The sequence below is a fragment of the Phytophthora ramorum genome (assembly GCF_020800215.1).
Source record: "Phytophthora ramorum isolate Pr-102 chromosome Unknown Phyram_PR-102_s0003, whole genome shotgun sequence".
NCBI classification, from domain to species: Eukaryota; Oomycota; class Peronosporomycetes; order Peronosporales; family Peronosporaceae; genus Phytophthora; species Phytophthora ramorum.
The window spans coordinates 463,484-481,047 of NW_027150649.1; the positions used below are offsets into that span (position 1 = coordinate 463,484).

Sequence of the window (17,564 nt, forward strand, 5' to 3'; positions counted from 1 at the left end):
GGAGTGTATGTCGGTCTTCAACGACCATCACTCTGTTTGCATCAAACAGCTTGTTTACTGTTTGTTGATGTCGTGCTTCCTTTAGTCGGCGCAGGCAATTTGCCTAGAGTTGACTTGAAGCGTGCCAGTGGCAGGTCAAAGCCGGGCTGCTAGCACTCAAAATCATGCGTCAGCCAGATAGACACGCGATGCCGTTGACGTAGGTATCTTGCCCTGTCATTTCGGCCCCACGCGCCGGCTTTGGAGCCACCTCGCTTCCATCGCACATTAGTGAAAAGTACTCCAAGCACCAAGGACTTCCAAGCCTCAGACAAGCATGATGCAGCGCTGTGTGGCCTCAATCAGCCGCGGCCAGAGCCTCTCCATGGCGCGCCGATGGCTGCCGGCGCTCGCCCAGCGCGACTTCGCCACGGCCCAGCGAAAGGGAATGCGCATCGGCTTCTTCTCGGCGCACAACTACGAGATCGGCGCCATGAAGGCGCTGGCGGACCACGCCGGCATTGCCAAGGACAACGAGCTTGTGTGAGGCACAACGTAGCGGAGACCTTCAGTAGTCAACGGTAACTGACATCTAGTGACCATTGCAGCTTCTTTTCCAACCGACTGACGCAGCAGACCACGCAGCTAGCGGAGAACTGTGACGGCGTCTGCATCTTCGTCAACGACGTCGCGGATGCCACTGTATTACGCAGGGTGAGACTCTGCTGTTGGTTCTCCCCGTGGCAACATGAACTCGTGTGCTTACATGTGTATCTGTCTGTTGACCTCTTGACTGGCAGCTGTACGACCGTGGCACTCGTGTGCTCTTCCTGCGATGCGCTGGCTTCGATATGGTGGATCTCGATGCAGCCAAGGAGCTTAACATGCCCGTGGTTCGTGTGCCCGCGTATTCCCCCTACGCGGTGGCTGAACACGCAGCGGCACTGATGATGACGCTGAACCGCAAGACGCACCGAGCCTTTAACCGCACGCGCGAGCAGAATTTCCGACTAACCGGCCTCATGGGCTTTGACATGAACGGCAAGACGGTTGGTATCATTGGCACGGGCAAGATCGGCGCCATCTACGCACGGATTTGCCGAGGTTTTGGATGCCGCGTACTCGCGAACGACGTGGCCGAGAACCCGGAAGCGCTGAGCTACGGCGTGGAGTACGTGCCGCTCGAGGAGATCTGGAAAGAGGCTGATATCATCTCGCTGCACTGTCCGTTGTTCCCGAGTACGAAGTACGTGATCAATTCGGACAGCATTGCGCAGATGAAGGACGGCGTGATGATCATCAACACGAGCCGCGGAGCGCTTATCAACACGGAGGCTCTCGTGGAGGGTATCAAGTCCAACAAGATCTCGTCTGTGGGTCTGGACGTGTTCGAGGGCGAGCAGGGCTACTTCTACTCGGACCGCTCCGGCGAAATTATCGCCAACGACATGCTGGCTCGCCTGTTCACGTTCCCTAATGTGATCATCACGGGTCACCAGGCATTCTTCACGGAGGAGGCCCTGGACAACATTGCGCGCACGACGATCGACAACATCGCAGAGTACATCGCCGGCGAGCCGTTGGTAAACGAAGTCAAGTGATGGTAGAGAGCTTGATGTGCTCGTTGCGAAGTTGGTACATGTATAACGATTTTCTTTTACGAGTCTTAGCTACCTGTCGTTGGTGGTTCTGTGGGCTACGAGCTGTAGGGGCTTCAATCTGAGCGATTGGCGGTTTATTCATTCTTGACTCAGTAAAAACACGCTGTGGCAAGACAACTTCGACATGTCTTTTTCTTGCGGAGGACGCAGTAAGCAGCTTGATTACTGTCCCGTGTCTATCGACATGAACGAAAATCATGTCAAATTTCACAACTTGGACCGAAAATGACACACCCCACGTCAACCCCAATAAAGCTGTTCCCAATTCACATGGTCGGTTGTTGTACATTCGTCCGCAGGCTGGGAATATGGCTGCTGAGAGGGTCCGCTGCGTATTCGGGCGCACTGTTCTACACGACCTTACTAGCCCTCCGGCCTTGCATGTTTGCGGGTACCGCACTCTGGTTGCTGACGGTGTCTGAATGGTAAAAGGCACTTGGCCAGCAAACCGAATTCTACACCTTCTGGGGCCCAGAAGCGGCCAGCCGAATAGACCGCTTCTACGTCCCTCAATCTTGGGTCAGCGAGGTACAATGGGTATCAGTCGAGGAACCAGCGCTGCCAACCGACCATCAACGAGTTAGCTTGCACTGGAGCGCAGCACCGGTAGGCAGCAAACGGAGGAGGCAAGGGCAAAAGGTAACCTACCCGATCAGGACGGCCCAACCAGAACGAGTCCAACAGGAGCTGCTCACTGAATTAACGGAGGCGGGCGTCGGAAGGAACACCACGGTGGCCAACTGGGATGATCAAGCAAGAACCTGCGTACAATGCATCAAACACGTGAAGCGCAGAGACTATCAAAGGCGCAACACACTGGTGCACAAGATAGCCGCTCAAAATAGAGGACAGCCAATGACCAGATCACAACTCATCGCGGTCACGGAGGAGGAAGCGCGGGAGGAGCACCTGGTGCGAACAGCGCAGTGGTTAGAGCGCTCAATGGAACAAATTCGCTGGAACTACAAACGAGTCTCAAACTGGGAGCGAGATCAGACCATCTCAACGATCAGTAGACTCAATGGAAAGGAGTTCACACGAGAGATGACAATCGCTGACCGCTTCGGATCGGAATGGAAACCCATATTAGGAAAGGAGCACAATGAAATCAAGTCGGAAGCGATGGAGGCAGAATTTGATGCGTTTGTCACTATACCGGCAGAGCGAAAGGTCACTGAGCAAGGAAACCAGCTCCTCATGAGGCCGATCACGACGGATGAAGTCATTGAAGCATTTGACGCGTTGAACAGGCATAAAGCAGCGGGCCCGGATGGCCTCAACAACGATCTGTTCAAAGACGCCCAGGCGCTTCTCGTGCCAGCTATGGTGGCTATCGGCAATGAGCTCCTAAAAGGAGGAGAACCACCAAAATCCTTCCTCAAAGGGCTCATCATTCCCTTGAGGAAGAAAGGAGACTCGGACAACGCGATGGATTACAGACCAATTTCTCTCCTCCAAACCGGGTATAAGGTTTACACGAAGATCATAGCATCCCGGGTTCAAAAGGTTATGGGACGTACAATTGGGGAGTCACAGCAAGGCTTCGTGCATGGCAGACAAATGATGAAAACGGTCATGATGATGCTCGCAATGCTAACAACCGCAAAACAAGAACCCGACCTAGCAGCACTGGAGAGCAGAGTGATCCTGATGCTCGATTTTAAGAAGGCCTACGATACAGTGGCCAGAGCATTCCTTTTCCTAGTACTGGAAAAGTTCGGATTCTCGAACGCGTTCGGAGTAATGATCAGGAAGTTACATCAAGGAACGACAGCACGATTTTTGATTAACGGCAGCCTATCCGAGCCACTCGACATCGTATCCGGTATCAGGCAAGGGTGTCCACTCGCACCACTTCTGTTTCTACTAGCGGCAGAAATATTAGCGTTAGCAATCCAACAGGACAAGCAAATCAAAGGCCTCCGAGTTCCAGGAACACCGGCAGCCGAGCACACGTTCTCGGCGTTTGTAGATGACTCAACAGTTTTCCTGGAAAAGGCCAGTATGCTAACGAGGGTCATGGAAATAGTCGACGTCTTTGGCCGACTCTCAGGCCTCCGGATTCAGCCAACCAAGAGCAAGCTCATCTTCTTGAACACAACAGTGAAGCTGAAAAAGTACCAGGAGATCCCGGTGCTTCAGCATGGAGAAACAGTTAGGTATCTAGGGTTCGCGGTCGGGACGGGCGAGCTAACGGATCCAAATTGGGCGATTCGAATCAGGAATGTGCAGAGGCGATTGGCCACGGCAACAAATCTGGCCACCAGCGTCGAGCTCAGGGTCCTGATCCTAAATGTAATCATGCTTCCAGCCGTGCTATTCACAGCAGCAGCCTTCGAACCTCCGGACTGGGCGGTAAAGCAACTCCAGAACCTACAGAAGCAATTCCTATGGCACCATGCAACGTCAGCGGAATCAGCACGTCACAAGCTCAATCCGGCGATCGTATATTTACCCAAGCAAGCTGGTGGCCTGGGGCTTGCATCGATAGCAATAGCGTGCAAGGTCCAGAGGGCCAAACACGCTCTGCAATGGCTAACCCAAAGAGGGGACAGGTACTCGTCGGCATGGCGGGCCTGGGCATTCAGAGAAGCAGCGCAGGACTGGGAGCAAGGCATCTCACCGCACCCGATCAGTGTAAGGCGTCCGGCGCGCGGACTCCGAACACCAGGAAACACGCTACAGCAGCTCATCGGCTCGTGGATCGGGCCCAACGAAATGCCGAACACCGAGGCAGCTCACCAGCAGGATCAGGAATTCGACATTCTAATGACAGGAGCCATAAGTTGGATGCGGGCCAACGAATGGACACTGGAATTACCAAGAAGGCTTACGCAACGAGTCATGCAACAGACAAAGGTTGAGACTGCCTTCTGGCCGGTCTACCAATGGGCTGATAACCCGTGGATCAGGGACCAACAAGGCAAAACACTCAACCCGCAGAAGTTCAACAGAATCCGGCCATGTACGCTAGGAGACCTGCATATCCAAAGCATAGGCGAAAGGACGTATGTCATGGAGATTCCACCCAAGGGGCCGAAGCACCACTCGCAGCCCAAGCTCCGGCAGTGGGGCATAGCAATCCTGATGAGTTCACCGAGAATGGAGATCGGAGAAGAATTGAAAGTAGGAACGGAGCAGCGCTTTCGGCATCAGCCGAAGTTAAGAGAAGCTTACATATGGACAAGCGCGAAAGCCGGCAGGATCGAGGGGCATCAGAGCAGGGCAGACACCAGGAAGGAAGAGGTGATTGCATTGACCCAGCAAAGCGACGGGATTCACTGGAGTATCGCCAGCGACAACGCAGACACCGACGCAACCAGCGAGGACTGTCAACTACTGCGAAAGCGACAGGAGAAGGGGGGCATAGTCTTCTTCGCCCATCCGGCTCTGCACAGATTCCCATGGGAAGTGCCGGACTCCATCGCAAATCAGCATGTACTGAAGGCACTCCTGAAACAACCGTATAGGAGATATCGGAACGCCGAAAAGGGCCTAGACAGAGCTATTTCTCAACTACAGGAGACAGCTGGGGCCAGCGCATGGCAAGCAGCAGCATTGACGCAACTTCCCAAACAATTATGGGCTCACCGTCAAGAGCTAACTGAGTATCAGGTATGGACGACGTACAGAGTGGCGTTGAGACAACTCAATTTGTACTATGAAGGACGAGAACACGACAACAGTTGCAGGAAGCTGCCGTGCTGCCGGAACTCCAAGGAAACCATGGAGCATATCTTCTGGAAGTGTCCATGCGCTCAAGCTTGCTGGCAGAAGCTCATAAGCCATTGGACTGCGGAACAGTGGACAAACACCAGCTTAAACAGCTTCCAAGCAAGCTGTGCCAGTAGGAAAGCACCCCCCGTATCAACGGTGATACGAACAGCGATCCAGAAGATCGACCCGGATGCAGCAGACCAATATGAGGGGGTCTGGAACCGACTATGGCGAGTGTTGTGCAGCGTATGCATTACAACGCTATGGATCCAACGCAACCAAGTCGTATTCAAGAATGAGGAGGTAACCATCGATGGTAGTGTGAGGACATTTTGGGAATCCAGCATGAGGCAAATTCGAGCGATCGCAAAACGGGAACGACGAAGAGCAGATACGAAGATCCAAGGAACACGGCTGTTATTGATGCAGCAGCATCTAGCTAGGACACCAAGAGAGAAGTCACGAAAGGCGGCACGCCCCGTACAACCACCGGACTCACACGAGGAACCGGCGTTGCTAACCAGGCTCAAGACATACCAGACATCCTGCAACCACTGATAATGGCGTAATAGACAAGTCTGAATCTCTCACTTGGCCAGCCGATCAGAGGCCAGTCAATCATGCCCCGGCGCCTGCTGGGCGCGGCAATTTTAATCCGGGGCCGCGTGGCGAGCAGCTGCGTTTTTATATATTCCTGCCTGGGTCCGCCGTCTTTGGCCGTCAGCGTCGTGGTGAATGAGCATTTAGCAAGCAAGATGACAATCCCCATAAGTGAGCGCCCTCCGGGTACTACATACTGAACAGAGTATGACCCAAAGTTCACATATTTTTGTTCTGCTTTCTACGGTACACGTCCGCTGCCAAGAAAACGTCCACTTCGCCCCAAGCAGCATCAGAATCGCAGAGAAACGCGCAGCTGGTTGTCCTTCAGGATCGGGCTTTCTCAAGGTTTGGCTTCCTCGCACGCACTCTTCGCTCGGTCTCTGTTTATGAGCTGAGCAAGCGAGCGCGCGTTGCTGACGTCTGTCCAGGATTGGACCCAAGCACCAAGATTCGCCACTCGAGCGCGGCTGCAGGTCGGTCATTCTTACTTTTGCCAAGAACACCAACCACCTCCACCACTCCACCTCCACCACTATGGACAACACGCAGGGCTCCATGAAGATCGCCTACTTCTCGTCGCACAGCTACGACATCGAGTCGATGGAGCGCATCGCCAAGGAGCAGGGCGTGACCCCCAAGCACGAGCTCCAGTTCTTCACTCCGCGTCTGGACGCGAGCTCGGCCAAGCTGGCGGAGGGCTGCGAGGGCGTCTGCATCTTCGTGAACGACGTGGCGGACGAGGCCGCTCTGCGCGTGCTGGCTGCCGGCGGCACCAAGGCCATGTTCCTGCGTTGCGCCGGCTTCGACATGATCGACCTCAAGGTCGCCAAGGAGCTCGGCTTGGCCGTGACCCGCGTGCCCGCGTACTCGCCGTACGCCGTGGCTGAGCACGCCGCGTCGCTCATGATGACGCTGAACCGCAAGATCCACCGCTCGTACAACCGCACGCGCGAGCAGAACTTCCGTCTGTCCGGCCTGCTCGGCTTCGACGTGCACGGCAAGACCATCGGCGTTGTGGGCACCGGCAAGATCGGAGCCCTGTTCGCTCGCATTGCCAGCGGCTTCGGCGCCAAGGTGCTGGGCTACGATGTGGTGCAGAACCCGGAAGCCCTGAGCTACGGCGTGGAGTACGTGTCGCTGGACGAGATGTGGAAGCGCGCTGACATCATCTCGCTGCACTGCCCGCTGTTCCCGTCCACGAAGCACACGATCAACGCCGAGAGCATCTCGAAGATGAAGGAGGGCGTTGTGATCATCAACACCAGTCGTGGCGGCCTGATCGACACCAAGGCCCTTGTGGACGGCCTGAAGAGCGGCAAGATCGGCTCGGTCGGCCTTGACGTGTTCGAGGGCGAGGGCGAGTACTTCTACTCGGACCGCTCGGGCGCCATCATCCAGGACGAGACCCTGGCTCGCCTGTTCACGTTCCCCAACGTGCTGATCACGGGCCACCAGGCTTTCTTCACCAAGGAGGCTCTGGACAACATTGCGCTGACGACGTTCGCCAACGTGAAGGCGTACGCCGCCAAGGAGACTCTGGTGAACGAGGTCAAGTAAAGCGATGCACTGTATTGACCGCTTCGACAGCCAGATAGATACCCACTCCTTAGTATCATAATACACCTTTCGTTTTCACTATCCATGCTGGTACTTGTTGTTCATTTCGTGTGATGACTTGATTGTCGTAAGTTAGGCTGTATCGATGTATCACTTCAAAGTAGTACAACTTGGCGTTGCCGCCTGGAGAATCTGCGGGCTTCGATCTGTGAGAGGCTGAGTGCACCAAGAGCGTTTCGTATTTGAAGAGTTTGAATTGGTGGACCTTTCCAGTAGGGACTATTATCCGTCCTCCTGGCAGCAACGACGACAGTATTCTCCTGGAGTTACTACTAGTAGATCCCATGCACATCGAGCCCAGATATAATATAGGTACTCTTCAGTAGAACAATGCTGGTCTACAACGGCTATTTGCTGTTGGGCTAATTCATGTAAGAATCAGCAGCTTGTATTAATATTGTGCATTTCACATATTTTGCACTCGAGTTCATGTATGTTCGGGAGTTGCTATGAATGAGAAAACGCATTTTCGTCTTCGAAGGGGCAATTCGTCTTCAGTCATGGTAAAAACAAGTGTGTTTTATGAATAGTCAGAACGAATGGCACTTCGCGCGTGTGCCATTCGTTCTCACATTTTTCTCGAACTCGTTAAGCCTTTCAAATGTGCTACTCGCCCGACGTTAACTCGTCATGGCTGGCCCAACAACTCGTCATGAAATGGCTGTTATAATAGGCTGTGTCAAAATGCCTGAAACGAACAATGCATGCACCGGTATCGCAGGCAATTGTCGAGCCGCTTTCCTGTACCTGTACATGCTTTTGTAGAAATCACGCAATATTGCGTGCGAATCCACAACGAAATCCAAACAGCGACTGATCCATTTCCTTTTTTTATTATATTTTAAAAGAGGAATCAACAAAATGCCTTGCGCTTTTGCCATTGTAGACGAGTGCGGAAACTCTGCCAGAACTTGCCAACTACTTTCGCACATTCTCACGACACGCTTTAGATCGCCCAAAATGATGCAAGAACATTCGTAACGTTAGGGAAACTCTTGTGTTTCAACAATTCCAACAACACTAACTCCATACACCACCAGCACCAAATGCAAAGAGAAAAGTGCACTAATTCCAAGTACCGATTCTTCGAATATGCTTCTAAGTCCGCCTCCACGAGACGTACCACTTTAACGTAATACTGAAGCTTTATACAGCCAAATCCACTCAAACTCTTCAAATACGAAACGCTCTTGGCGCACTCAGCCTCTCACAGATCGAAGCCCGCAGATTCTCCAGGCGGCAACGCCAAGTTGTACTACTTTGAAGTGATACATCGATACAGCCTAACTTACGACAATCAAGTCATCACACGAAATGAACAACAAGTACCAGCATGGATAGTGAAAACGAAAGGTGTATTATGATACTAAGGAGTGGGTATCTATCTGGCTGTCGAAGCGGTCAATACAGTGCATCGCTTTACTTGACCTCGTTCACCAGAGTCTCCTTGGCGGCGTACGCCTTCACGTTGGCGAACGTCGTCAGCGCAATGTTGTCCAGAGCCTCCTTGGTGAAGAAAGCCTGGTGGCCCGTGATCAGCACGTTGGGGAACGTGAACAGGCGAGCCAGGGTCTCGTCCTGGATGATGGCGCCCGAGCGGTCCGAGTAGAAGTACTCGCCCTCGCCCTCGAACACGTCAAGGCCGACCGAGCCGATCTTGCCGCTCTTCAGGCCGTCCACAAGGGCCTTGGTGTCGATCAGGCCGCCACGACTGGTGTTGATGATCACAACGCCCTCCTTCATCTTCGAGATGCTCTCGGCGTTGATCGTGTGCTTCGTGGACGGGAACAGCGGGCAGTGCAGCGAGATGATGTCAGCGCGCTTCCACATCTCGTCCAGCGACACGTACTCCACGCCGTAGCTCAGGGCTTCCGGGTTCTGCACCACATCGTAGCCCAGCACCTTGGCGCCGAAGCCGCTGGCAATGCGAGCGAACAGGGCTCCGATCTTGCCGGTGCCCACAACGCCGATGGTCTTGCCGTGCACGTCGAAGCCGAGCAGGCCGGACAGACGGAAGTTCTGCTCGCGCGTGCGGTTGTACGAGCGGTGGATCTTGCGGTTCAGCGTCATCATGAGCGACGCGGCGTGCTCAGCCACGGCGTACGGCGAGTACGCGGGCACGCGGGTCACGGCCAAGCCGAGCTCCTTGGCGACCTTGAGGTCGATCATGTCGAAGCCGGCGCAACGCAGGAACATGGCCTTGGTGCCGCCGGCAGCCAGCACGCGCAGAGCGGCCTCGTCCGCCACGTCGTTCACGAAGATGCAGACGCCCTCGCAGCCCTCCGCCAGCTTGGCCGAGCTCGCGTCCAGACGCGGAGTGAAGAACTGGAGCTCGTGCTTGGGGGTCACGCCCTGCTCCTTGGCGATGCGCTCCATCGACTCGATGTCGTAGCTGTGCGACGAGAAGTAGGCGATCTTCATGGAGCCCTGCGTGTTGTCCATAGTGGTGGAGGTGGAGTGGTGGAGGTGGTTGGTGTTCTTGGCAAAAGTAAGAATGACCGACCTGCAGCCGCGCTCGAGTGGCGAATCTTGGTGCTTGGGTCCAATCCTGGACAGACGTCAGCAACGCGCGCTCGCTTGCTCAGCTCATAAACAGAGACCGAGCGAAGAGTGCGTGCGAGGAAGCCAAACCTTGAGAAAGCCCGATCCTGAAGGACAACCAGCTGCGCGTTTCTCTGCGATTCTGATGCTGCTTGGGGCGAAGTGGACGTTTTCTTGGCAGCGGACGTGTACCGTAGAAAGCAGAACAAAAATATGTGAACTTTGGGTCATACTCTGTTCAGTATGTAGTACCCGGAGGACGCTCACTTATGGGGATTGTCATCTTGCTTGCTAAATGCTCATTCACCACGACGCACATGACGCCCGAGCCAAAGGCAGCATGTTAAAACGCACCAGGGAGCTCACAAACACGCACACGCAAGCTAAAGAAACGCAGCGGCAAGACGAGCAAGCCAAGTGAGATTAAAAAATGTAGCGGGACTGAAATATGCTGTCACAGCTAGGACTCGTAGCCTACGAGTAAGCAAGATCGGATCAACCGGCTGCCTTTGCCAAGTGATTCGCCACTCGAGCGCGGCTGCAGGTCGGACATTCTTACTTTTGCCAAGAACACCAACCACCTCCACCACTCCACCTCCACCACTATGGACAACACGCAGGGCTCCATGAAGATCGCCTACTTCTCGTCGCACAGCTACGACATCGAGTCGATGGAGCGCATCGCCAAGGAGCAGGGCGTGACCCCCAAGCACGAGCTCCAGTTCTTCACTCCGCGTCTGGACGCGAGCTCGGCCAAGCTGGCGGAGGGCTGCGAGGGCGTCTGCATCTTCGTGAACGACGTGGCGGACGAGGCCGCTCTGCGCGTGCTGGCTGCCGGCGGCACCAAGGCCATGTTCCTGCGTTGCGCCGGCTTCGACATGATCGACCTCAAGGTCGCCAAGGAGCTCGGCTTGGCCGTGACCCGCGTGCCCGCGTACTCGCCGTACGCCGTGGCTGAGCACGCCGCGTCGCTCATGATGACGCTGAACCGCAAGATCCACCGCTCGTACAACCGCACGCGCGAGCAGAACTTCCGTCTGTCCGGCCTGCTCGGCTTCGACGTGCACGGCAAGACCATCGGCGTTGTGGGCACCGGCAAGATCGGAGCCCTGTTCGCTCGCATTGCCAGCGGCTTCGGCGCCAAGGTGCTGGGCTACGATGTGGTGCAGAACCCGGAAGCCCTGAGCTACGGCGTGGAGTACGTGTCGCTGGACGAGATGTGGAAGCGCGCTGACATCATCTCGCTGCACTGCCCGCTGTTCCCGTCCACGAAGCACACGATCAACGCCGAGAGCATCTCGAAGATGAAGGAGGGCGTTGTGATCATCAACACCAGTCGTGGCGGCCTGATCGACACCAAGGCCCTTGTGGACGGCCTGAAGAGCGGCAAGATCGGCTCGGTCGGCCTTGACGTGTTCGAGGGCGAGGGCGAGTACTTCTACTCGGACCGCTCGGGCGCCATCATCCAGGACGAGACCCTGGCTCGCCTGTTCACGTTCCCCAACGTGCTGATCACGGGCCACCAGGCTTTCTTCACCAAGGAGGCTCTGGACAACATTGCGCTGACGACGTTCGCCAACGTGAAGGCGTACGCCGCCAAGGAGACTCTGGTGAACGAGGTCAAGTAAAGCGATGCACTGTATTGACCGCTTCGACAGCCAGATAGATACCCGCTCCTTAGTATCATAATACACCTTTCGTTTTATGTTTACATGCACTGCGGATTGCAGATGTGTTTGTAGGCAGACGTTTATCCTGCGTTTTTGATCGAGGAACGTCGGGCGGAATACCTCGCGCCAACATCAGTGCAACTTACCAATGGCATGCCTCGAAAGCTGTGGCTCAGTAGTCCATTTGGAGACGTGGGTCTTGATAGGCCGCATTACCTGCCACGAGCGCAGCAGACATGATGCAACTACGAGTCAACAAGACAAACCACTAGCTCGAAGACCGACGCTCGTCGACAATCCGTTGCAAGTTCCTTGTGAATCAAGCGTTGTCTGGCGTGGAATCCTCATGCTGCGAAGCAGCCGCCGCATGTTTATTGGCGGCAATGGTGACACCTTCGCAAAACTATTCGTCCATAACCCGTTGTACCTTGCTTTCATTATGACTTACATGTTGAAGTGATAGACTTCTGCACCCCACAGAGCTTCAAAGCGGACGGTTACAACTGCTTGGTTGAATCGCAAAAACATGCGTCTGGCGAGCGAACGCCAAGCGCCGCACATACTTTGCCCGACGCAGTCATTCTCGCTTTTGCCAAGACCCGACCAAGTCCCGTCCGTCCAAGCCAAGATTTTCCGAGTCCCGCCGCCATGAAGATCGCCTTCTTCTCCACGCACAGCTACGACATCGAGTCGATGGAGCGCATCGCCAAGGAGGACGGTGTCACCCCCCAGCACGAGATCGTTTTCCTGGTCCCCCGTCTCGATCACACGTCCGTCAAGCTTGCAGAGGGCTGCGAGGGCGTCTGCATCTTCGTGAACGACGTGGCGGACGAGCAATCGCTGCGTGCTCTGTACGCTGGCGGCACCCGTGCCGTGTTCCTACGCTGCGCCGGCTTCGACATGATCGACCTCAAGGTCGCCAAGGAGCTCGGCCTGGCCGTGACCCGCGTGCCTGCGTACTCGCCGTACGCTGTCGCCGAGCACGCTGCGGCCTTGATGATGACGCTGAACCGCAAGATTCACCGCTCGTACAACCGCACGCGCGAGCAGAACTTCCGTCTCGCGGGGCTTTTGGGCTTTGACATCCATGGCAAGACCATCGGTGTCGTTGGTACCGGCAAGATCGGAGCTCTGTTCGCCCGCATTGCTGGTGGCTTCGGGGCTAAGGTTCTGGCGTACGATGTGGTGCAGAACCCGGAGGCTTTGAGTTACGGCGTTGAGTACGTCAGCCAGGACGAGATCTGGGCTCGCTCGGATATCATCTCGCTGCACTGCCCACTGTTCCCGAGCACTAAGCACGTGATCAACGCTGACAGCATCTCGAAGATGAAGGAGGGTGTGACGATCATCAACACCAGTCGCGGTGGCCTGATCGACACCAAGGCCCTGGTGGAAGGACTCAAGACCCACAAGGTCAAAGCTGTCGGCCTGGATGTATTCGAGGGCGAGGGCGAGTACTTCTACTCGGACTGCTCGGGCGGCATCATCGCTGATGAGACCCTGGCTCGCCTGTTCACGTTCCCGAACGTGATCATCACGGGCCACCAGGCGTTTTTCACCAAGGAGGCTCTGGACAACATCGGCCACACCACCATGACCAACATCAAGGCGTACGTCGCCAAGGAGACTCTGGTGAACGAGGTCAAGTAGAGTCGCTGTCACTCCGCAGGCGACTCGCTCCGGTAAAGGTCTATTGCACGCAGCATCGTTCTTTTCTTCAGGCTTAATACACCGAAACACTTGCGTTCCTTCATTGAATATTGAGCATTGCCGAAGCTATCGCGTCTCCTATCGCTACCAACTTCGTTGCTGGAATCGGGCCAATGCACAACGAAACGAACTGCACAGGCCCACGCACGTGCTGCAAGAAGGTCAAGGTCTAGCGCACATGCAGTGAGTATGGATACGTTGGAATCAGGTAGAACTACAGTCTTACGCATCTCGTCTTCTTGCTTGAAGTCCGAAGGTAGTACTGTGATCATGCCACCATTTGCGGTAGCATGCTGTCGATGTGCGGCAAACCGACAGAGTTCTTGCCACCAGAAGTTCCTTGATACTTGCTTGAAGTCAACGGGGAGCTTCAGTCGAGCCGCTTCGGCCTTGAATACGGTCTCCCACGAAGGATTGAGGTATGCTAACGTTCTGCAGGACGGCGAAGGCGTATCTCCCAGTCGAGAAGCATACGAACTGCACAGCAGCAAATGAATCAGTGATCAGCAGTGCTGATTTGTGCTGATTCAGCTCAAATCGTGCATGGACGACTACGTACCAAACCAAGGAGCTGGGAAGCTCTTCCAGTGGCCCCCATGTCTCTCTTACGCGAGCGTTCGCACGACACGACAGCAATCTGTCCGCCTAAGGCACGCAAAAACAGCGACCAGAGTGAGAGTTCTGTTCTTCATCCGTCTGAGCGTATACTAGAACGAACCATCTCCCGCAGCACTTTGTCGTCTTCTGTCTTGTCACCAAATATCCCAACAAAAGTGATCAACGCGCCTCTGGAGCTGTTGCGAATGACCACCTTGACGTCCATTTGAGTCCGTGCAAGATGGGCTCGACCGACGTGATGCGTGTAGTTGCTCTCTCTCCGCCCCACGCACTCACCCAGCACAATTAAGACCAACAGTTCTTTTGAGTCGAGCAGTTTTGGCCCCCCCGGCTGGAAGTACTCGGTCACGAGCTCTCCGTTCTCGAGCCATGCGGCTTGCAGCAGACTGCCGCTGTTGCCCACGTCAATGCCATCCAGCAGCCGATACGCCCTCACATCACGCACCGGCCTTCCGAAGAGGAACCGCGGGTCGATTTGAAACCGCGTGACGATCGTGTCCACCACTTCCACTTGCTTGGCGATGGCTGCGCGGAGCTTGGACGGGTCCCAGTCGCGCAGGCTGCGCTCTCCAAGTAGCAGCTTCAACGCATCGAAGACCATGCGCAACATGCGTCGAATGATTGCACCACTCGACGGACATCCATCACAAGGCTTGTCCGATGCAAACACCAGCAGCAGGTCGATGGACGTCATCTCATAGACGACGGAGCGGTGCTTGGTCGCCAGCTCCAGCAGCTGCAGGTTAATGACCGAGTCTTTTTCGCGCCTTGCAGCATGGTACAACGCGCTTACAACACCAACAGCAGCACTGGGAGGCGCGCAGACCTCGCCATATGGTCGGACAAGTAGCGGAATGCCGTCGCCGCTCACGAGCAGCAAGAGCGCGTTCGGCGGCGCCGTCTCCTCCGGGTCCACCTGCATCGCTTCAAGATATGGCTACATTTGGGTACGATTAGAGTGTGATTAGTGTCTCTTGACACCAATTCAACCTGTAACGGTTAAGCGTTAGAAAGATGATGTAACACGCTTTTGAATGGGCACAATTGACTCGAGCAGCAGAGAGCAACCAAGTGACCATGAGCTCGCAGCGCGGCAACGTCAAGAAGCGCGCACCCAAGCACCAGAACGCGTTCGCGTTCAAACACAACCCCAAGTCCAAGAAGACGGAGCGCATCCTGTCCATGCCCATCCACGGACTCTGCGAGAAGTGCCGTAACCAGATTGAGTGGCGCAAAAAATACCGCAAGTACAAGCCGCTCTCGCAGCCAGGATCCTGGTACGCTGCAATACAATGCAATGTACTGCGTTTCTCTATACATTATGCTGCAGAGGCTTACTGTTGTTGCCGTGTTTGCCTGCTATGTGCAGCATCTACTGCCACCAGAAGACGGTGACGTCCGCCTATCACGCGTCCTGCGACCCCTGCGCCAAGGTAAAACACTCTCATCCTTGCAACCGCTGCAGCAGAGTTGCTTGGCTGTGCTGTGTTCTCACTGTGGCTACATTGCTCATTGCAGGACCGAGACGTTTGCGCCAAGTGCTGTCAGACCAAGGAGATCGTCGCGAGGTGCGTTTTTTGTTGTCCTAGTGCAACGAACACCAATTGCTATTGTTGTTGCAACTTTACTAACCGTTGTGTCTGTGCTATTGCATGCTGTCGTGGTCATTGCAGCGAGCAAGAGCTGCTGGCGGAGCACGAGGAGAAGGAGCGCGAGTTCGAGAACACGCTCGAGGGCATGCGCGAGCGCGACCGCCGCGCGTACGTGCGTAAGCTGGAGAAGGAGAAAGTGGCCATCACTAAAGGAGAAGGCAGTCGTGGCGATGGCTATGAGTCCTGCGACGAGGAAGACGCCATGCAGTGAGCAGGTCTCCACGTACCTGGAGGACGGGTTTTAGCCAATAAGACGTTGTAATTTGACTCTATTTCCCGACTTGTCAATTGGTCGCCCATGGTGTCACAGTCGACGCAGGATGATTGGACCCACTGGTGGAACGAGACCAGGAGCGGCAACCTCAGCACCTACGTGTCCGTCGTGCTCTTCTTCCTCTCCACGGTGCTGGCCAATCCCATCGCGCGCTGTCTCTTCTGGGCGCTACGCAAGTTCTGCCCCAAAAAATGGATGTACGTACGAGACCAGAATAACACTTGCATTTTGTTTTATTAACGATTGTATGTCTGTATTAGCTGGCCGGATGAGGCCCGGCGGATGATGATGTGGCAGACGTCGCTCGTGTGTCGCGTGGGGCTCCTGTGGATCGCCGTCCTCGTGTCTCGCCTGTCGCTGCTGTTGTACGAGTGGCCGGCGTGGATCTTCGGTGTATGCTTCATCATCTGGATGGACGCGGGTGGTAATGTGCTGCGCGAAGTGATCGTGCGGAAAGGCGTGGTGGGCTACAAGAAGGACGAGAAGGCCGGTCGCATGACGCTGCTGTACGAGGGCACGACGCTGGCCAAGATGATGCTGCTTGTGCTGATCGTGTACACGTACTACGTGGCTCCTCGCATCGAGGACTCGAGCGAGCTCAGGCTGCTGTTCTCTGTCGGGTTCTTCACGTCCATTGCACTGGCTGCACTGCCATTGGTACGAAGAGTGGGGGTCTTTTTGGTGTGATTATGTTCTCATGTTTTAGGTGTTTTGTGTGTGTTTCTGCAGCTGCGCAATGTCATGGGCGCACACTACATGTTCCTGGCCAACATGCTGCATCTGGACTCGCGGATTTACTTGCATGGATCCAGGAAGGGCGACATCTGTGATGCCCCACTGGGCTTCATCGTGCTGGCTACTCCAGACAACACCAAGACCTTTATCCCTGCGGGCGGCACTGTCAGCAACACGACAGAGGTGTTCCACACGTTTCTGTGGCCGCTTCGACTGAATGTCCGACTGCCGGCAGATATCCCGTCCAGGAGAGTGCGCGAGTTCGTACAGGAAATGGACCAGTTGCTCTTCTGGGATCCTGTGGTCGTAATTGGAGCTGACGGAACTGCCACCTTGGACGCTGAAGGAGCCTCCTCGTTCATGGACGCGTCGACACCACGAGAAAGCGTCAGTGTTCGAGGATTCACGAACACGGGGGCTTCCACCAAGCTGCTGTTTGACGAGAACCGCCAAGAAGAGGAAAGTATCATACAGCGAGCGCGTGGCAACGAGGGCTTTGTGGCGTTGGAGCCCAACAAGCGATGGGTAGTCCAGTTTCGAACCTTCGTTCAGGCTACCCAGAAAACACACTTCCGTCAAACGCGTGCTGCGGTAAGTTTGCGCATAAATTGCGTGATAGCACATCGTTCCCGGGAACTGACCTTCTGATGTTTATGTTTGTTATCTACCTGCGAGGCTGCACAGTACGTTGAGGCCATCACGAAGCTGATGGAGAAACAAGGAACGGCATTCGGATCGCGAGCTGCCGTCACCGAGCCACAATCTGTTGATGCTGATTGACAATGCG

General features: G+C 55.2%; 7 protein-coding genes across 7 annotated transcripts; 5 read left to right on the forward strand and 2 right to left on the reverse strand.

Moving 5' to 3' along the window:
* Positions 1-316: 316 nt before the first annotated feature.
* KRP23_3296 (2-hydroxyacid dehydrogenase-like protein) lies at positions 317-1,688 on the forward strand (the record flags this gene model as incomplete). The annotated part of the gene is made up of 4 exons (XM_067888130.1): positions 317-522; positions 588-693; positions 780-872; positions 1,650-1,688. 4 exons carry the CDS (start codon positions 317-319, stop codon positions 1,686-1,688), a joined length of 444 nt encoding a protein of 147 aa, XP_067747400.1.
* Positions 1,689-6,494: 4,806 nt separating this feature from the next.
* KRP23_3297 (2-hydroxyacid dehydrogenase-like protein) lies at positions 6,495-7,517 on the forward strand (the record flags this gene model as incomplete). Its single annotated transcript, XM_067888131.1, has 1 exon — positions 6,495-7,517. The coding sequence occupies one exon, from the start codon at positions 6,495-6,497 to the stop codon at positions 7,515-7,517; it is 1,023 nt and encodes a 340-aa protein (XP_067747401.1).
* Positions 7,518-8,996: 1,479 nt separating this feature from the next.
* KRP23_3298 (2-hydroxyacid dehydrogenase-like protein) lies at positions 8,997-10,019 on the reverse strand (the record flags this gene model as incomplete). The annotated part of the gene is made up of 1 exon (XM_067888132.1): positions 8,997-10,019. One exon carries the CDS (start codon positions 10,017-10,019, stop codon positions 8,997-8,999), a length of 1,023 nt encoding a protein of 340 aa, XP_067747402.1.
* Positions 10,020-10,723: 704 nt separating this feature from the next.
* On the forward strand, positions 10,724-11,746 carry KRP23_3299 (2-hydroxyacid dehydrogenase-like protein; the record flags this gene model as incomplete). The annotated part of the gene is made up of 1 exon (XM_067888133.1): positions 10,724-11,746. The coding sequence occupies one exon, from the start codon at positions 10,724-10,726 to the stop codon at positions 11,744-11,746; it is 1,023 nt and encodes a 340-aa protein (XP_067747403.1).
* A 1,700-nt stretch (positions 11,747-13,446) lies between these two features.
* On the reverse strand, positions 13,447-15,038 carry KRP23_3300 (uncharacterized protein; the record flags this gene model as incomplete). Its single annotated transcript, XM_067888134.1, has 3 exons — positions 13,447-13,975; positions 14,058-14,143; positions 14,217-15,038. 3 exons carry the CDS (start codon positions 15,036-15,038, stop codon positions 13,447-13,449), a joined length of 1,437 nt encoding a protein of 478 aa, XP_067747404.1.
* A 155-nt stretch (positions 15,039-15,193) lies between these two features.
* On the forward strand, positions 15,194-15,979 carry KRP23_3301 (uncharacterized protein; the record flags this gene model as incomplete). Its single annotated transcript, XM_067888135.1, has 4 exons — positions 15,194-15,393; positions 15,486-15,549; positions 15,635-15,684; positions 15,790-15,979. 4 exons carry the CDS (start codon positions 15,194-15,196, stop codon positions 15,977-15,979), a joined length of 504 nt encoding a protein of 167 aa, XP_067747405.1.
* Positions 15,980-16,066: 87 nt separating this feature from the next.
* On the forward strand, positions 16,067-17,557 carry KRP23_3302 (uncharacterized protein; the record flags this gene model as incomplete). The annotated part of the gene is made up of 4 exons (XM_067888136.1): positions 16,067-16,239; positions 16,303-16,699; positions 16,772-17,368; positions 17,462-17,557. The coding sequence occupies 4 exons, from the start codon at positions 16,067-16,069 to the stop codon at positions 17,555-17,557; spliced, it is 1,263 nt and encodes a 420-aa protein (XP_067747406.1).
* Between the last annotated feature and the right edge of the window lie 7 nt (positions 17,558-17,564).